This window comes from Typopeltis vanoorti, chromosome 22, assembly GCF_054136105.1.
Source record: "Typopeltis vanoorti isolate ZY-2024b chromosome 22, IOZ_Tvanoo_1.0, whole genome shotgun sequence".
In the NCBI taxonomy this organism is placed as follows: domain Eukaryota; kingdom Metazoa; phylum Arthropoda; class Arachnida; order Uropygi; family Thelyphonidae; genus Typopeltis; species Typopeltis vanoorti.
This window is the reverse complement of record NC_143570.1, coordinates 35,836,055-35,856,435: the sequence shown is the minus strand read 5'-3', so window position 1 is coordinate 35,856,435 and position 20,381 is coordinate 35,836,055. Positions and strand designations below refer to the sequence as shown.

The 20,381-nt window shown below is 34.7% G+C and overlaps 1 protein-coding gene across 1 annotated transcript in view; it reads right to left on the bottom strand.

The window, feature by feature from the left end:
- Orc3 (origin recognition complex subunit 3) overlaps positions 1-20,381 on the bottom strand; it is a 283,514-nt gene that overhangs the window by 88,450 nt on the left and 174,683 nt on the right. The window contains exon 14 of the mRNA XM_090412057.1: positions 2,822-2,961. Coding sequence (XP_090268183.1) covers positions 2,822-2,961 — 140 coding nt within the window. The remainder of the gene's footprint in view (positions 1-2,821; positions 2,962-20,381) is intronic.

Genomic DNA, 20,381 nt, shown 5'->3' with positions numbered 1-20,381 from the left:
AAACAAATCCATATCGGGATCTTGTAGAGATTTACTAGTAGCATGTATTCGTTGTAAAATTTTGTCCCACACAACTGTTAAAATTGTTGTTTTTGGTTTGTCAAAATGTTCAGCCAATGATGAGCTCTCTAAACCAAGAAAGTTGAAATGCAAAAACCTACAGATTATGTTATAAAAATTATGCGTTACATGATATGATTCTCTATAAAGCAAAACTTAAAAGAGTGCAAACCTTCGCGCAATCTGTGAACTAACCTTCGAACTAAGATTATGAATAAAAAAGAAAACTTAATTTGGAACAGATGGAGGCTGTATTCATTTTTAGATTCGGATTTTCAAGAATTTATAAAATAATTGTTTGACAAAAATAATTATCTTCGATCAAGTTCTGGGATAATTTTAAAATATATTGGTGATTAAAATAATTAGCAAAAAAAAATTGATAGTGACATTGATCTTCCAAAGTGATACAATATAAAGTGAAGAAAGCATGAAAGGATTTCTTATTTTGTGCTGGCATTAAAAACTATAATTATACGATAAAAACAAGCAGCAAAAAATGAATATAACTCATAGGTATTTAGTCTGATATAACTTAGATTCCGGTTACCGAGCAAACGGCAAGCAAATGCGTTTCTTGCTGTAGGCAACTGAACGTAGCTACTACGTACGCCAGGTAATCTAGTTAAGTGTTCTTTTCAACATGAAGGACTAATGGACATGACGGTCAAACTGCACTTCTTATCCATATTCTTTCAACAGGTGGAAAGAATATTATCCAGGTTTGCTGGATGTGTATATACGACTATAGACGTGTATATAAGACTTTGCAACACTGTTCATCCTTACAGGAGTGCACCAGATGAGTGATCCTGGCCAGGCCATCCATGATCGCCTGTCTTCATGAAGCTGACTGGATCTCCATTTCTGGATGCCCACGGAGCTTGCTTCATGCTAAACATGATAGCAAACTGTTATATCCAGTGACGTTGATGGTCTGGAAGACAAAATATTGAAAAAAAAAAAAAAAGACTGGGAAGAAAAAGAATAAGGGGAAAAAAAAAAGGCCAGTATCTCCACCATGAACAGATGACTTAGATGGAGGGGAACTATCAGTGTAACAAGCACTAAAGGTAATGAATAATTATAAATTATGGATCAAGGAAAGGCTACAATATTCAAAACATGAATTTCCAGCATACAAGTCAATTTTAAGTAAGGTGATGTGGATTGTGGAAAAATTTCAAAATGGGAAATTGGACAAGGAGATTTTGAATGTGTTTGTGTCTTGTTAGAAGATACTAACAGGCAGAAGTGGAGAAATTTTTTTGAGTCGAGAGAGAGCGCCAGCATAAGGAAAATGAAAAACTGGTTCTTGTTGGAAACTTAAACATCCGAGTAAGAAATGTAGAAAGAAAAATGCGAAGAAAAAGGCTAAGCTTTCTGTTCAAGAAATGCACTTGTGCATTAATACCAATGGAGAGAATAACCATATAGCAGAATAAGTCTCACATTATTGCTGATAGTCATATTTTTAGATTAGTCTAAGATACAAAAGCATCTTAGACTAATCTAAAAAAGAAAGGATTTCAAATATATAAAGTGGAGGATAAAGGACAAAGGTCTGGCAGGGTTCCAAGGGAGTGAAAAGAGGGTAAGACATTTCCATTGCATAAAGGTGGCTCCAAGACAGGCAGAAAACTATACATCTATTAATATATCACGAGTGGTTACTAAAGTATTGGAAAAGTTGGTTAAAGGTAAAATCCAACAGTGAATAAATAGGGATGCATTACTCTATAGTGGGCAGCACAGTTCTGTAAAGGTTGGTCATGTCTTAGTAATTTATTCACATTTTATAATAAAGTGACAACGGAACTGGATAAAGGAAATGAGTACACCATGATATTGCTGGACTTTTCAAAGGCATTTCACAGAATATCACATGGAAAACTATTACAAAAGTCGAAGCAAATGGGAATGGATCTGAAACTAGTGCCATGGAGATGGGGGTAGCTGACAGACAGACACAAAAGAGCAGTATATGGAATGGAATCTAGAAAAATGAATGGTGGAGAACCTCATGGTTCTGTACTAGGGCCAGTCCTCTTTAATTTGGATATCAATGATATAGGGCAAGATTTAAAGGGGGATATTCTGCTGTTTGCTGATGATGCAAAACTGGGGAGAGCAATAGTTTATAAAGGTGATGTAGATATCCTGCAGGATGATTCAAATAAGTTTGCATTGTGGGAAAGGGATAATGATCGTCAATTTAATGTTAAAAAATGCAAGGCTATGCACTTCAGATTGAAAAGGCTATATACGATGTATCATATTGATGAGGCTATGGACTTCAGGATAGATTAAGTTCAAAGGTCATATTGCAAAAGTTGATAAAATAGTTCCAAGGATTACTTGGATGGATGTTGATAAACATGCTAACTATAAAAATAGGGAAGTTATTATTTCTCTTTATTAGGCTATGTTGTTTCACTTACATCTTGACTACTGTGCATAGTTTTGGTCACCTGGGTTTCTTGGGGGATCTGGAGGTGGTAGAGGATTCAGAGACAAGTGACTAAGTTGGTGACAGATCTGTGGAATGATCCCTATGAGGATAGGTTGAAGGTGTGAGGGTTACAAAGTTTGGTTAATAGACAGAAAAGAGGGGACATAATAAAAACTTATAAGATATTAAATGGGTTTTATTTATAATGGGATATAAAATTGATACAAAGGAAATTTTTCATTAAAATGGTAACTTTTTACATCAACTGACAAAGTTGTACATGATAATTATAGTATGAAAACTGCTTACTATCTTTTAGTTTCTCCAGCTTTTCAAGGTGTCTCTTAATTTTCTCACTAATAAAAGTCATGTCTGCCATATACTCTTCACATTCCAAAATTTCCACACATGCTTCCAAACGTTTTTTTAGCTCTTCATGAGATAAGAAGCTATAAAATCCAAAACATATTTGTAGGTGATTAGTATAATACAATAACAATTCCAGAACAAGTAAATGTTGATTGAGATATAGTTTAAGAGGCACTTGTGCCACCAGAAACCAATGCATGAAATGTTTAGACAAAACAAGGTTTATTATTAAATGTATATAAACAAATATTTGATCTGAAACTTACATATCATCTTCGGTGTAAGTGAAGGTTATATTTTTTTAAGATCCTTGAAACTGGTTCAGAGATTTTGGCAACAGAGGATTGTAGCCCTTATTGGAGTTCTTAGGAATAGGCTTGTGAGTATCTATAATGAAACTGTTCTAGTTTAAGGTCATTAGGCTGGAGCAGACAATGTATGCTCTATTGAGGGAACAGACTGTCTCATAGCATTTTGATGATGACAATTTTTTGAGATGGATAACAATGCTAAGTCTTGTTGTATATATTGATCTATGAATTTAAGCTTACAATACAATGAACTTGTTAGGATACCAGAAGAGGAATATGTCCAGGAAAGCAATATGGCTGCATTTTGAAACTACTCCTCTTTCCCCTCCCACATTCTTTGTGACTGTCTTCTCTCATACTTTGGACAGACAGGATGTTCCACTGTGAAGAGAATTTATGAACATTAATCCTGCATTCTTTATAAAAACCTAAAAAGTCCAGTCTAGCATAGCACAGAGTGATACAAACCTGAGAATCATCTGATCACAGACTCATCCTGTACAAAGATGCTATTTTGAATTTGAGCATTTATTCAGAGAAAAAAAAAATTGCTATATAGCACTATTGCAACTTGAATACAGAATGACTATCATTATTATCAAAAATTTGGGAAATTCTTTATTAATTGTAAACAATATGTTTTTTTTTATTTATTTTTATTTTTAAACCTATATCACTCCAGCATACATGGTTTATATCTCACTTGTGACTTCTTGAATTGCCAGTTATACTGAAGATAATCTGTAAGTTTTGGATAGGAATATCTGTTTTGGAGTTACTTAAAGATCAAAGGTGGATAACAGGAGAAGATTTACACATAACCTTTTAAGGTGTGCAGAGAATTGACCAAGGCTTCCATCAAACCTAATGTCCAATCATTACTCACGTTTAGGCTTAACCTTTTGCACTTGGTGCCTGTGTGTAACAGATTAGTTCTACAGGTCTGTTATCATCTGTAAGATAAGAGATCGATACTGGCTGCTAGCTTGGTTGTGTCGTGTCTACATTATGGCATCTCCCAGGTGATGCATACAAATTGCTCTGTAACATGTAGGCCATCCGAGAGATTTTTTTTTATGGTGGTCCTAACAAAGAGTCAGGCAATTTTTAAACAAAATACTTCTATTTCTGGTTTATTGGTGAACTATTCAAGAGAGCGAATGACTTATACATCTGATACAAAAGAATATGTTAAAAAAGTATACAAAGATGTTTTTCCTTTTCTGATGGTGAAACAGTGACCAAGTTGAATGATATAATCACGTAATCACAAGAAAGATATTTATTTAACCAAATATTTCGGTCTGGAAATAGCAGACCATCGTCGGTGGTATTACAAGAACAGTTTAAAAAAAATATACAAGCTAGAATACTAACAATAGATCGTTGAAATTAGAACATGCCGCGTGATGTTATATCACTAAGTATGAAACGAAATATTTTGAAGTAGAAACATGATTGAATTTGCTATAAAAAAAAAAAAAAAAAAAAAAAAAAAAAAAAAAAAAAAAAAAAAAATTAATGAGTAATCTTGATTAGGCTTTCCCAGATTTTTGATATAGATATGCAGTCATTACGATTCAGGTTGGGATGATGGAGCAAGGCCTCCACGCTTTCCTTGAACAAACGTTCGAACCTATAACGGGATCTATGTAAGAGGCGAGTTTTGGACCAAAGGATGCTGTGGTCAGTTTCAATCCCGTGTTGAGCCAAACCAGACTTTTCAGGTTTATTGTGAAGAATGGATGATTGATGTTCTTGGATTCTTTTTTCAAGAGAACGTCCAGTCTGTCCAAAGTAAGAGAGATCACAGTTGCAAGGAATTTGATAAACTCCAGGAAGAGATAAAGTTGAGCGTTTGTCTTTAGGAGAAGGAAAATGAGAAGACAATTTGTTAATAGGAGAATACGTAGCTGTTAAATCATATTTCTTCAAAATTCTTGCGATAGGTTCTGAAATACCGGAGATATAAGGAATAGGTACTCGACGTATTGAATCTTTGTTGTTTTGTGGAGGATTATAAGATGTAAGAAGACGTTGAATACTTTTTTCAGAAAAGCCATTGAGTTTCATGTGTTGCTGGATAGTAGAAAGTTCTTTCTGTAGATAATCAAAAGTAGAACAATTAGTTTTGGCTCTTTTGATGAGACATTTTATAATTCCTGTTTTTTGACATGGATGATGGGCTGATTCTTTCAGAATATAACGACCTGTGAATGTTGGTTTCCTGTATACTGTAGTTGTAAGAATATTTGAAGATGATCGGATGAGGAGAACGTCTAAAAAAGATAACTGGTTGTTTTCTTCTAATTCCATAGTAAACTTTATGCGATGATGTAAGGAATTAATACTGTTTAAAAAGGAAGATAAAGTGTTTTTACTGTGAGGCCAAATAGCAAATATGTCATCTATATATCTTACCCAAAAAGATGGTAGAGGGAAACTAGATGTGAAGAGGACTTTTTCTAAATGTTCTAAATAAAAGTTGGCTAAAGCTGGAGAAAGAGGACTTCCCATGGCTGTTCCTTCTACTTGGCTATAAAATTTGTTTTGACATATGAAATAACCAGAATGTATAACGAAATCGAATAGTTTTATAATATCTTGAGGAAAGATGTCAGCAAGTAGTTTTAAAGTTTCCTTAAGAGGTACATTGGTGTATAAAGATTCTATATCAAAACTAACCATAAGATCTGTAGGTTGTAAGGAGACATCTTTTAATTTTTCTAAGAAATCTGAGGAGTTTTTTAAAAAAGAACTCGAGTTGCCAATGTAAGATTTCAGTAATTTAGCTAGATATTTGGCTATACGGTAAGTAGGAGAATCAATGCAATCTACTATTGGACGAAGAGGATAGTCAATCTTATGGATTTTTGGAAGGCCATAAAATCTAGGAGGTCTTGCAAAATGAGTTTTAAGTCTTTCAATTGTGTCTTTATCCAAACTGATGACTTCATCAAGGAGAGAATTTAATTTCTTTAGTTGTCTGTTGGTTGGATTATAATCAATTTCTTGATATGTGGAGCGATCTCGAAGCAAAAGAGAAAGTTTTCTTCTGTAATTTACTGAGTCCATAACTACTGTTGCTTTTCCCTTGTCAGCTTTAGTGATAATGAGGTGATTATTTTTTCTCAAGGACTGTAAAGATTTCATTTCAGAAGGAGATATGTTAGAAGGAGGAAGTTTAGCCTTAAGTAGAGAAGAAGCGACTTCTAGGCGAAGAGCATTAGCTTTATCGCTGGTTAGATGATTAAGATTCCTTTCAATGTTAACTAGGAAATCTAGATATGGTATTTTATTTGGAACAATAGAAAAATCATGTCCTTTTGAAAGGATGAGGGTTTCGCTTTTAGTCAAAGGACGTCCGGATATATTTACAATCCAATTATCTGGAGTTATGAATGGCTTGGATTGTTTAGACGAAAGAGCCTCATATTTACGGTTAAGATGTTGACTTAGTTTATTATAAGCACGTTGAGTAGAACGTTTAGCTACATTTAGAACTATGTGAGAAAGATGTGGATCCAAATTTGTGGATATATAGGTGCGTAAATCAGAAGTCTGATGACTGTGAATAGCAAGATCACGTTTAGCAGCTTTAAGTTGATTACGGATTAGAGATAAACTTGTGTTCCAGTAAATATTATGAGCTCCAGGAGATTTTATTGTTTCTTTACAGTCCTTGAGAAAAAATAATCACCTCATTATCACTAAAGCTGACAAGGGAAAAGCAACAGTAGTTATGGACTCAGTAAATTACAGAAGAAAACTTTCTCTTTTGCTTCGAGATCGCTCCACATATCAAGAAATTGATTATAATCCAACCAACAGACAACTAAAGAAATTAAATTCTCTCCTTGATGAAGTCATCAGTTTGGATAAAGACACAATTGAAAGACTTAAAACTCATTTTGCAAGACCTCCTAGATTTTATGGCCTTCCAAAAATCCATAAGATTGACTATCCTCTTCGTCCAATAGTAGATTGCATTGATTCTCCTACTTACCGTATAGCCAAATATCTAGCTAAATTACTGAAATCTTACATTGGCAACTCGAGTTCTTTTTTAAAAAACTCCTCAGATTTCTTAGAAAAATTAAAAGATGTCTCCTTACAACCTACAGATCTTATGGTTAGTTTTGATATAGAATCTTTATACACCAATGTACCTCTTAAGGAAACTTTAAAACTACTTGCTGACATCTTTCCTCAAGATATTATAAAACTATTCGATTTCGTTATACATTCTGGTTATTTCATATGTCAAAACAAATTTTATAGCCAAGTAGAAGGAACAGCCATGGGAAGTCCTCTTTCTCCAGCTTTAGCCAACTTTTATTTAGAACATTTAGAAAAAGTCCTCTTCACATCTAGTTTCCCTCTACCATCTTTTTGGGTAAGATATATAGATGACATATTTGCTATTTGGCCTCACAGTAAAAACACTTTATCTTCCTTTTTAAACAGTATTAATTCCTTACATCATCGCATAAAGTTTACTATGGAATTAGAAGAAAACAACCAGTTATCTTTTTTAGACGTTCTCCTCATCCGATCATCTTCAAATATTCTTACAACTACAGTATACAGGAAACCAACATTCACAGGTCGTTATATTCTGAAAGAATCAGCCCATCATCCATGTCAAAAAACAGGAATTATAAAATGTCTCATCAAAAGAGCCAAAACTAATTGTTCTACTTTTGATTATCTACAGAAAGAACTTTCTACTATCCAGCAACACATGAAACTCAATGGCTTTTCTGAAAAAAGTATTCAACGTCTTCTTACATCTTATAATCCTCCACAAAACAACAAAGATTCAATACGTCGAGTACCTATTCCTTATATCTCCGGTATTTCAGAACCTATCGCAAGAATTTTGAAGAAATATGATTTAACAGCTACGTATTCTCCTATTAACAAATTGTCTTCTCATTTTCCTTCTCCTAAAGACAAACGCTCAACTTTATCTCTTCCTGGAGTTTATCAAATTCCTTGCAACTGTGATCTCTCTTACTTTGGACAGACTGGACGTTCTCTTGAAAAAAGAATCCAAGAACATCAATCATCCATTCTTCACAATAAACCTGAAAAGTCTGGTTTGGCTCAACACGGGATTGAAACTGACCACAGCATCCTTTGGTCCAAAACTCGCCTCTTACATAGATCCCGTTATAGGTTCGAACGTTTGTTCAAGGAAAGCGTGGAGGCCTTGCTCCATCATCCCAACCTGAATCGTAATGACTGCATATCTATATCAAAAATCTGGGAAAGCCTAATCAAGATTACTCATTAATTTTTTTTTTTTTTTTTTTTTTTTTTTTTTTTTTTTTTTTTATAGCAAATTCAATCATGTTTCTACTTCAAAATATTTCGTTTCATACTTAGTGATATAACATCACGCGGCATGTTCTAATTTCAACGATCTATTGTTAGTATTCTAGCTTGTATATTTTTTTTAAACTGTTCTTGTAATACCACCGACGATGGTCTGCTATTTCCAGACCGAAATATTTGGTTAAATAAATATCTTTCTTGTGATTACGTGATTATATCATTCAGTCTTATGTCGCAAGTATCCTTAAAACAACAAGTGACCAAGTTGATGGAAATGCACAGTGCAGTAGCAACCTGAGCTAAGCCACCATTTGTCCACTGCCAACCCAAAGAATGCAATCTAGCTGTAGGGCATGCCATTCCTACTATGCTGAACAAGTGCAAAGGATTAATGAATCTTTAATACTTGATTATTTCACAGTTGCAGAGACATCTTCAGGGAGCAATATAGAATTGTAACACACACTCATGCAGAGGCAACCAAAAAGCAAAGTGAAACTCTGTAGACATAAGTCTAGATTTCAGATCTCTAACTAGGTAGGGAGCCCTCAGTTTTAACATGAGATCTCTGAGAATTAATGTTTCTAATATTTTTGGAAGTTTTAACACATCTATATTTATTATTATTATGTGACACCTCAAAGGACTCATCGAGGGAGGGCACTCTACAAATTGCTGTCTCCACTATTTAATCCTCCAACTACACAGAACCACTATTACCACTGTCATCTACTGCCCACCACTAGTATTTTTTTTTTTTTGTCTGTAAACTGCTTGTATTTACCTCTGATTTGCCTGTATGCAGGATTAAAAATTTTAGTTTTCAGGAGGGGGGAAAACCCTGCTACTTCACTTTTAATTGAAAAACTCATATAAAGATTCCTTGTCACAATGAGAATCAAACTCATATTTATTTAAATTAGGTTGGGTTTTGAGGGCAGCTGTAGATCATAAAAAAATCTTTCATTTCTAAACTTGCTGTGATGGAAGTATGTTCTCCCCCCCCATTTGATTCTGTGTGTTATCCAATGCATGGTCTGCTAGATCTGACTGACTGCAGTCATGATTACACACACACACACACACACACACACACACACACACACACACACACACACACAAGGAGGGGGGGCTACTCCCCCTGAAGTAATTACTTTGAAACAATGCTAAATGAAATCAGAAGTAAAAGAACAGTGGTAGACAAATCCATAAGGTTTTTTTTTATCTGAAGTTGGTGTAGATGATGATATTTGACCATTCGACCAGAAATGCTCAAATATGGAAGTATAAAAGTTTTACAATGACTGCACTACATAAGAAGGACTAATCAGAAAGTCCAATTCCAAATGATTGGGCTGAGGTCTCATAGCACCCCTCCTTAAAATGGGAAATAAAACTGAATGTGAGAATTATAGAAGAATTTCCCTACTGAGTATACCAGGTACGTTTTATGTATGCATACTTGAGAAGAAACTAAGAAAAATTGTGGAAGGAAAACTAGGAGAAGAACGTGGGCCACAAGGCCAAATCACGCTTCACGCTCCCCATGAGGACACAGAAAAGAAGAAATTGTATTGAAGATTCTAAAACAATATGATTCACTTTAGAATATATAGTTCAGAAAACTAGGAATATAACAATGATGTGTATTACATTTTGTAAATGTGGAAAAGACTGTTCAAAATGTTACAATATGATATAAATAGGAATTTATATTGAGCAAGACAGTCTATATTTGAGTTGTGAGTTGGAATTAGAATTAATGGTGGTATAGGAATATTGTTTGATGTAAAATCAGGTGTAAGACAAGGATGAACACTATCTCAACTGTTATTCATCACCTACATGGATTACATTATGAAGGAAAGTTGTGGTAAACCTGATATCAGAATTGGGAATGGTAGCTAAACCCTTTACTTTATGCAGATGATGTTATATTCCTAAATAAATCCATTAACCCTGCAATATCCCTTAACTAAATTGAACAATTGCTGTTATAAACTGCATCCTGAATGGATAATCTACATATTTCAACTATTTAGCCACCATTTTTAATGAAGATGGCAAATTAAATATGGAAATCTACCAACTTTGTTTATTCTATTGTCTACAGAGAGTCAAATGAATAAACTTATATGTAAGGAATATGAGAGAAATCAGTGAAAACACTAAAGAAGCTACAGTAGCTCTCAAAAGTATTTTCACAAATTAATATTTGACCTTGAATCCGTCAGACTATTTGTAACGAACTCATCAGTCATAGTAGTTTTGATTGGAAGCATACACAGTATGAATAGTTTAATACCAAAACTTGTTATGTTTACATATTTTATCTGAGTTTGTTATTCATAAATATTATGACAAATTATTATTAATGCATTTTATGTATGAAACTTATAATAACTAATCTTACATATGTTAAAAGCAATATTTTTGTAGATAAAATGTGTTAATAACAAACATACTTTATTCATTATTAATTAATTAGTCATGCCAAAGAATATGCAAACTATAAAGAAGCCGCAATTTATGCTTTACAAGGAAGGACGGACGGACGGACGGGTGGGCATGCACACGGGCACACACACACACACATGATGGACGGACAAATAGTCTGAAGGATTCAAAGTTGTTATCTCTGTCTCTAAGGTTATGATTCAGCAGTATCTTGAGTACTGTATGCATATTTGGTCAGCTGGGTTTCTTGGGAGAACTTTGTTGGGTTCATAAATATTATGACAAATTATTATGAATGCATTTTATGTATGAAACTTATAATAACTAATCTTACATATGTTAAAAGCAATATTTTTGTAGATAAAATGTGTTAATAACAAACATACTTTATTCATTATTAATTAGCCATGCCAAAAGAATAATTTGCAAACTTTAAAGAAGCCACAATTTATGCTTTACAAGGATGGACGGGTGTGCGCGTGCACACACACACACACACAGCAAATGTTTAAAATTTACTTTATAATGCCAGATGAGGAAAAACAAAATTAGACAAGGGAGTCCATAAAAAACAATGAATAGAGAAGAAAAATTTATTAAAAGGCTATCTGAGCAATAACTTTAAAAGCCTGCTACAGCTATTAACAAAGAATAATGTGAGAATTATGGACTAAATATATGTTTTGACTGTAAAACAGCGTCTGAAAGAACAATGTTTATTAGGTTGTTGACCTAGTAAGAACCACTTATTTCTGCAAAAAGACCAGATTAAATTTTGCTAAGACTCATCTTAATTGTACAGCTACTGAAAATGGTTTAAGATCTTATTTAGTGATAAAAGCAAATTTAATTTCATCTGATGGGATTAAGCACATCCCAAAAATCAAAAGAAAAATCCCAGATATGGAGTACCTACAATAAAGTACCAAGGAGGAAACATCATGCATTTCTTGTAAAGGGGTAGGTCCAGTACACCATATTAAAGCCCTTGTGGATCATTCTGTTTATCATGAGATCTTAGATTAAAAAAATGCAGTTTGCACCTCTAAATGGAGGTACTCAGTATACTGACAAATATCAACGTGAATACAGCAGTGGATGGTATATTTACTTGTCTACTACGAGAATATGCAAGTGAATTAGTAGTGCCTCTGATGAAGTTGTTTTAAGTCTCAGCTCTGGCAAGGTTTCAAGGCAGTCAAAAGAGGGTAAGATAGTTCCATTACATAAAGCTGGCTCCAAGAAAGAAGTAGCAAATGAAGACCAATTAATATCTCTGGAGTGGTGAATAAAGTATTCTAAAAGTTGGTTAAAAGTAAAATTCAGGAATGGGGATAGGAATATGATACTTTATATGGGGCAGCATGGCTCTATAAAAGGTAGGTCCTGCATCAGTAATTTATCCACATTTTATAATAAGGTAACAGCAGAATTTATTACATAAGTTGGAGCAAATGGGAATGGATATGAGGTTGGTGGCATGCATGGTGGTGGGTGGGTGGGGGGCTGATAGACATCAAAGGGTGGTGTATGGTGGAGTGGAATTAAGGCAAATCTGAGCAATAACTCTACTAATAATATGATTACTAATGGAATGTCCCAGGATTCTCCACCTAGTTATCCTCATTGTAAAGAGTAGTGGTTCTATACTAGAACCACTACCCTTTAATTAATTATATTAATGATACAGCATAAGGTTTGAAGAGAGACATTCAGTTGTTTGCTGATGATGCCAAACTAAGGGCAATAATTGATAAAGGTGATGTAGATATCTTACAAGATGGGATAAACTCCAAACTGTATAAATTTGCTGGAAAAAAATTTCATCAATGATGACTAAAATTTTTAAATAAAATATATACAAATGGACAAATGGGAATGGATATGAGGTTGGTGGCATGCATGGTGGTGGGTGGGTGGGGGGCTGATAGACATCAAAGGGTGGTGTATGGTGGAGTGGAATTAATAGAATGGAATATAAGCATAGTAATACCTATATTTAAAAAAGGGGATAAAACAAAACTTGCTAACTACAGAGGTATTAGTTTATTGAATACATGCTACAAAATATATAGCAGAATACTTAATGAAAAACTAAAAATATACAGTGAAAAAATATTTTTAGAATGTCAAAATGGATTTAGAAAAGGATGCTCTACAATGGATGCAGCTTTCTGTTTAAAACTACTTATAGAAAAAGAAGAGAATTTAATTTGGAAACTCATCCAAAGATTACAATCCTCAGCTGTTCAAGCAAAATGAGAACAGACTCCTCCTTTCTTCTATTCCTCTTGCCCACACATGGCACTAGTATGCTATAGGTCTTGTGGCCTTTTGTGTGTCAATCAGCTATTAAAAGGGAAAAAAAATTAAACGATCATCCCTATGTATAAGAGAATGCATCTCATACTTATCACTCCTTGATCTTCAAGTTCTAACATATCTTCTCACCTGAAACATAAAGATCTCATTCTAATATCACCATTAGAATACTTGAGTGTTTTAAGATATTAGTAGTGTAACTGGTATCCTCCCCTCACTTTGATAGTTTTTCGGAGTGTTGCTAACATGTTGCAAGAAAAATATTACTGGAGTATAGTTTTTTTTTTTTTTTTTAACTGTTCTTGGAGATCCTTCCAGCTCACCTAAATCCTCTGGAATAAAGAAGGGCAATATTTTTTCTACTGGCTCTTCACCTGTTGCATGGATGATGAGAAATAATGGTATATTTATGTGTGCATGTGTCAGATGTTGTTTGTTTCTTATTTCTCTTATCAAAGGATCTATCAAGGGTATCTGTATTTGGTGGGGCCTTGTGAGGGCCCAACCAAATTTGAGGATGAAGGATTCGTGCTCAAAGAGATTTTTTGATGTCTGGTACCAGAGATCCCAACCTACCACAGAGCCACACAAGGATGCTCACTATCCAGCAAGCAAAAAATGAACTCTGAAGTGGAATGTTATCTGGACATTATGCCAACACTGCAGCAAACCTTCCTTGCCCCCAGACAAGACAATGGAATAGGATTTATTGCAACACCCTGCAGGGTCAAATCGAGGGCTGTCTGACATGCCAAAGTAATGCAAGACTACCAGGATTCCCATTTCCGGAGGAAATGGGATTTGTAAATACTTCCATCACCGGGAAGTACTCCCACATCAGGAACAGCTGTCCCACGCGTAGGGATGAGGATAGATCAACTGGAGGTTCATTGTTATTCCTATCAATATGAATAGCAGTGGAATTGGATGGAATGTTGACTTGTGTGTTATGACAGTAGCAAATTATATTCCTTTGAGGCCCTAGGCACAATTTTGTTCTAAGGCCCTTTATGTAAAAGTGTTTTTTTATATTAAAAAGACCATAAAATCCATAAATAATAACAAGTTTTTTCTTCATTTATAATTATTCATTTGTCTAGTTAGTAACAACTTACAATGTTACCTTTTATGCTTTTAAATCTGCAAATTGATCGATGTTATCATAATTTAACATATTAACTATATAATTTTCTATAAACATTATAGATAAATCATTTAAATGAGTCTGCCCTAAACTATTTCTTAAATAATTTTTTATTCTCTTTAAGACTGAAAAAGACCATTCGCCACTAGCATTGCTTATTGGTAAAGTCAAAAATATTTTTAAGATTGTCTCTTTGTTTTTTTAGAGGCATATTATCTTTTTGCTATGTAATTTTTGAGGCCCCTCGAGACGACGAGGCCCTAGGTGCACACCTAGTGCAGCTATTGGATAATCTGCCACTGTGTTATGAGAATGTACAAAGGAATGGCAGCATTTCTGACCTGTTTAATCTAAGTCTCAGCTCTGGCAAGGTTCCAAGGAAGTGGAAAGATAGTTCGATTACATAAAGGAGGCCTGAAGATAAAAGTAGCAAATTACAAACAAAATGATATCACAGGAATAGTGGTTCAGGTACTGGAAAAGTTGATTAAAGGTAGAATTCAGGTATGGGAGGTTAGGAATATAGCACTCTATAATGAAAAGCATGGCTTTGTGAAAGGTAAGTACTGCCTTAGTAATTTATTTGCATTTTATACAGTGACAGCTGAGATGGATAAGGGAAATGCTGCACCATGATAATGCTAAATTTTGCAAAGGCATCTGACAGAATACCTCATGGAAAACTATTTTAAGCCAGGGCAGTAGGAATGAATATGAAGTTGGCAGCATGGATGGGGTGGAGGAACTGATTGACAGACAACAGAGTAGTATATGGTGAAGTAGAATTCAGAACGAAAGTGATTAGTAGAATGCCTAAACACTCTGTAAACTTTACATAGAGATCTTGCAGGTTGATTTACATAAATTGGCAGTGTATGTGCAAAGAATAATTTTTGTCAGTTTAATATGGAAAAGTGTAAGGTTATGCATTTTGGTATGAAAGGATGACATTTATTACGATGGTATTGGAATGCAGTAAATTGATGAGGCTAAGGATCTGGAAGTGAGGGTAGACACAGACTGGCAATATAGTTGAAAGGATTACTTGGATACTGAAAAACACACTGACAAATATAAAGACAGGAATGTTATTATCTCTCTTTACAAGGCTATGATATAGCCACATCTTGACTGCACAGATTTGGTCACCTTGGGGATAAGGAGGGGGTGGTAGTAAGGATCTAGACGCACGACCCAGATGGTGGCAGGTTTGTGAAATACTCTCTATGAGGATGGGGTTTAGTAAACAGGTAGAAAAGAGGAGTGAGTTTGGTAAGATTCAGGAAAAAATAAATTTTTCGATATATGATGAGTAGGGAGAGAAAGGGGAATAACCCTAAAGTTATTTAGGTGTGATTAAGAAGAGTGTGAGGACTATATTTTTTGTATGGAAGTAATGAATAACTGGAAAGGATTTCCAGAAATGGTTGTGAGTGCTCTGACAGTGAATGAGTTTAAGGAGAGGTATGAGAGGTACTGTATGAATAACAGTTAGCAGTAACCTACTACAAGTCTTCGATTCCATGGAGGTAATCATAATAATGATATAATGTTATATATTGGTGAAATTGCTCAGAATAATTATACTATTATGGACAAATAAGTAACTTTGCTGAGGAAGCAATTGGTAATTTTGAACACGTCTAATAGTTGACTTATCTGTTTTGTTCTAATCAATAGTGATTACGTTAACAGTGAAAAATTATGATATATATTAGCAACAAAGCTGCTGCAATAATGGAAGACAATCTAAAATTTGAGGATGTGAGATCAGTCTCATCTAATTATATAAATTTAGATTTGACAGGATTCCAGTACCTAATAATAGTCAAAACTGGATGCATGGCCACAAATCAAAAAGGCTTTAAAAAAAAAAAAAAAAGTAGACTGAACAAATGGTTGCATTCTTATTCTGCACAGTATGTAATTATTTGTTAGGTAAGACGTTTCTATGTGTTTCTATGCTTACAAGAAGCAACAGCATAATTCATTCCTTATGTGCAAGAAAGAGTGGATGTTTTGTAAGTTTTTGTGATATAAGTAATCAAATAATGATACCATAAGTGAATGAATACATAAATGAAAAGCATAATAACCAAAAGAACACTTGCCATGATCTGGTCATTACATTTCAATCATTAGCTGTGCATCTTCATTTCTTGACCATGGCAACATAATACATTTTGCCTAACTTCAAGCACTCACTTCCTGACATGCTAAATTAAAAATAAAAAAAATAAATAACTGGGACACTAAAAAGTCTCCTAATCCTAATAGCATCTCTCCAACTATTTTCAGACATTGTGCTCTCAAGGTAATCCTAATCCTGGTCCTGTATCATCTCAACAATCATTGATACTTAGTTGGTACATAAACCAGAAAGAAATCATATAAAAAAACCTATTCAAAAAAAGAAAGATTAGAGTACTACATCCACACTACTGACCTCAGTCCTCTCTAAAATAATGGAGAAGATTATTAATAGCAAACTTCTCCACTGGGTTGGGTATCTAACCGGATACTGAACGAACGAGGATGGGGTGGAAATTTGGGATTTAGAAGACCAAATTGTATTCTTATTGGCTTAAACCAAAATTCAAAATGATGGTACAACATGACAAAATTTCATGCCGGCTGGGGCGTCGCTAATTAAACAAGGCCACTGTTGTTTTCACCAAGGAACAGGGCGAACAGCAAAAAGTCAGCTACTTGAACAAATCTGAAAACACCAACTCAACACCAGAGTTAAAGATTGGTATTATCAACATAAGAAGCCTTAATGGCAAAGAAATGGAGCTAGCCGAAGAATTAGATAAGTACCAGATCGACATAATAGGGGTGACTGAAACAAAAAAGACAAAAACTGGTGAGATCTTTATGAGCAATAAATACAAAATGTTATATTCAGGAAATGACAATCAAGGAAAAGAAGGAGAAGCCATAGTATTCAACACAAAATACGAGGCTAATCTTCTTGAATGGCAATCAGTCTCAAGTAGAGTAATGTCGGCAAATATGAGAATGGGGAACTGGACAATGAGACTTATTTGTGCCTATGGTCCCACAGAAGGTAGAAGTGGAGGAATTTTTTGAGGCTCTAGAGAAAGCTACTGACACAATGAAAAAGGAAAAGTTGGTCCTTGTTGGGGATCTAAATAGCAGAGTAGGAAGTGATTGTCAGACATACAAAAATGTTTTGGGAAAATTTGGAGAAAAGAGCAAAGCTAATAACAATGGCAAATACCTGTTGGATTTCTGCTCAGGACATGAACTGGTTATTACTAACACCATGTTCCAACATAAAAATGTGCACAAATTCACATGGAGAGAAGGGGCAAGGAATAAGAAAAGTCAATGTGACTGTGTTATTGTTGATAGTGATGTTTTCTCCATGGTGCAGGACACAGGAGTGTACAGAGGATTTGAAATTAGAAGTGATCACTATTTAGTCTTGAGCAGGATAAAATTGAATTTCATATTGAAAAGAATATCATCTAAGAAAGTTTTAAGGTGAATAAAAGTTGAGCAGCTCTCAGATGTGAACTGTAGACTAAAATACACAAAGATTATTGAAGAAAAAATGAAAGAGTTTGAGAACAGGAATGAAACCTTGGAGATTCAGTGGTAAACTCTGAAGAAAACATTGATTGATTCTGCCAGAGACGCATGTGGTGAGGTTGTCTGCAAGGATAAAAAAATCAGAACTCCCTGGTGGGTAGAGGAAGTTAAAGAGGCAGTGAAGGAAAAGAAGAAAGCGTATCAAATGTTCCTGGCAAATAAGTCAGCTTGTGCTCTTAGAGAATACAGAGACAAATGTAAGAAAGCTAAACACTGTGTAAAACAAGCTGAACAAAAGTCATGGGAGGGCTTTTCAAGAACATAGAAATAAACATCAAGAAGGTGGCAAAATATTCTGGAGGTTGTTGAAGAAGCTTAGGAATGGAGGAAAGAGTGCTGTAAAAGGAATTAGAGATGATAAAGGTGACATGAAAACGGGAGAAAAAAGATATCCTTGAAGTATGGAGTAATTTCTTCAACAAATTGCTCAATGAAATATGCAGTTATAGCACAGTGGTAAAAAAATACTTAACAGGCTTACAGTCAGGAATACATATCCATACTTGAAGTAGAAAAAGCCATCAAAGGCTTGAAATGTGGAACAGCAGCGGGAGTAGATGATATTCGACCAGAAATGCTCAAGTATGGAGGAATAAAAGTCTTACAGTGGCTGCACTGCATAGTTCATAACCTGGACAGAGGGACGAATTCCCGATGATTGGAGTAGAGTGCCCATAGCACCCATATATTAAAAGGGAAATTAAACGGAATGTGGGAATTACAGAGGTATTTCTCTACTGAGTGTTCCTGGCAAGAACTATGCAAGTATATTTGAGAAACGGTTGAGAAGAATTGTGGAAGAAAAGCTTGGTGAAGAACAAGCTGGATTCAGGCCGAATAGAGGCTGTCAGGATCAGATCTTCACTTTACGACCAATAGTCGAGAAAGCATGGGAATATAACAAAGATCTGTATTTAAGTTTTGTCGATCTGGAAAAGGCATGTGACAAGGCACCAAGAGAGAAGCTATTCAATATGTTAAAGTTATATGGTGTCAATGGGGAATTATATCAAGAAATATTTAGTCTTTATTTGAGTTGTAAGTCAGCAGTTAGAATCTTACTGTATTCCCTTCAAACTTACAACAGTAGTTGTAAGTTTGAAGGGAGTACAGGAAGATGGTTTAATGTTAAATCTGGTGTGAGACAAGGATGTACATTATCCCCACTGTTATTCATTATCTATATGGATCACATTATGAAGGAAAGTGGTTTTAAACATGATATCAAAATTGGAGATGTTAATGTCAGCTCTTTGCTTTATGCGGACGATGTTATACTTCTAAATAAATCCGCTACAAGTCTGCAAGATTCCCTGACTAAACTGAATAACTTTTGTAATAGATATGGTATGAAGGTCAGCAATAAAAAAGACAAAAGCAATGAAAATAGGCAGAATCGGTGAAAATGTCAACTGCTTTGTGAACGGAGAACCTGTGGAACAAGTAAAACATTTCAGGCACTATTTAGGCATGATTTTTAGTGAAGATGGTAAATTAAATATGGAAATAGACAACAGAATCACCAAAGCTGGCATGGTAGGAAGTCAATTGAATAAATTCATATGGAATGAGAGAGAAATTAGTCAGAACACTAAATTATCTGTATACAAGACAGTGTTCAAACTAGTTTTAACTTATGGATCTGAGAGCTGGGTAAGAAGTAAAACACTTGACCAAAGAGTAGAGACCGCAGATATGAGAGTCCTGAGAAAGATTAGCGGATTGAACAGATGGCATGAATGGCAATATCATATTAAAAACAATATTAGGGAAGAACTTGACATTGTCAGCATCCAGGAATGTCTTAGCAGAGCTAATCTCAGGCGGTATGGTCATTTAAACAGAATGGGTGAGGAAAGATTAGCAAAACAAGTGTTCTCTGCCAGGTTGGCAGGAAAAAGACCCAGAGGAAGATCAAGATATAGATGGATTGATATGTTAAAAAGTGCCTTAGAAGATAGAAATATGAGATCTGATAATGTTGGAGTCTTGACAAGTAAAAGACTGATTTGGAGGAAAATTGTAGATAGGAAGTCAGTAATAATGTAAATTTTTCATGTAGTACTATCATATCCTGTACACCCCTTGAGGGTATATATCAGGAATTTGATGATGATGATGAACTTCTCCACTCAATGACCACCAATATGGATTCTGCTATTCAAGTTCCACAATTAATTTTAGTTTACATCACTAACCACTGGACACATTCGATGGAAAGATTTGGAGAAACTTGTGCTGTCACTGAGACCTGGTGAACAGTCATCCTTTTGTCTATCTACTTGCCACCCTCTGTAGCCAGCTTTCT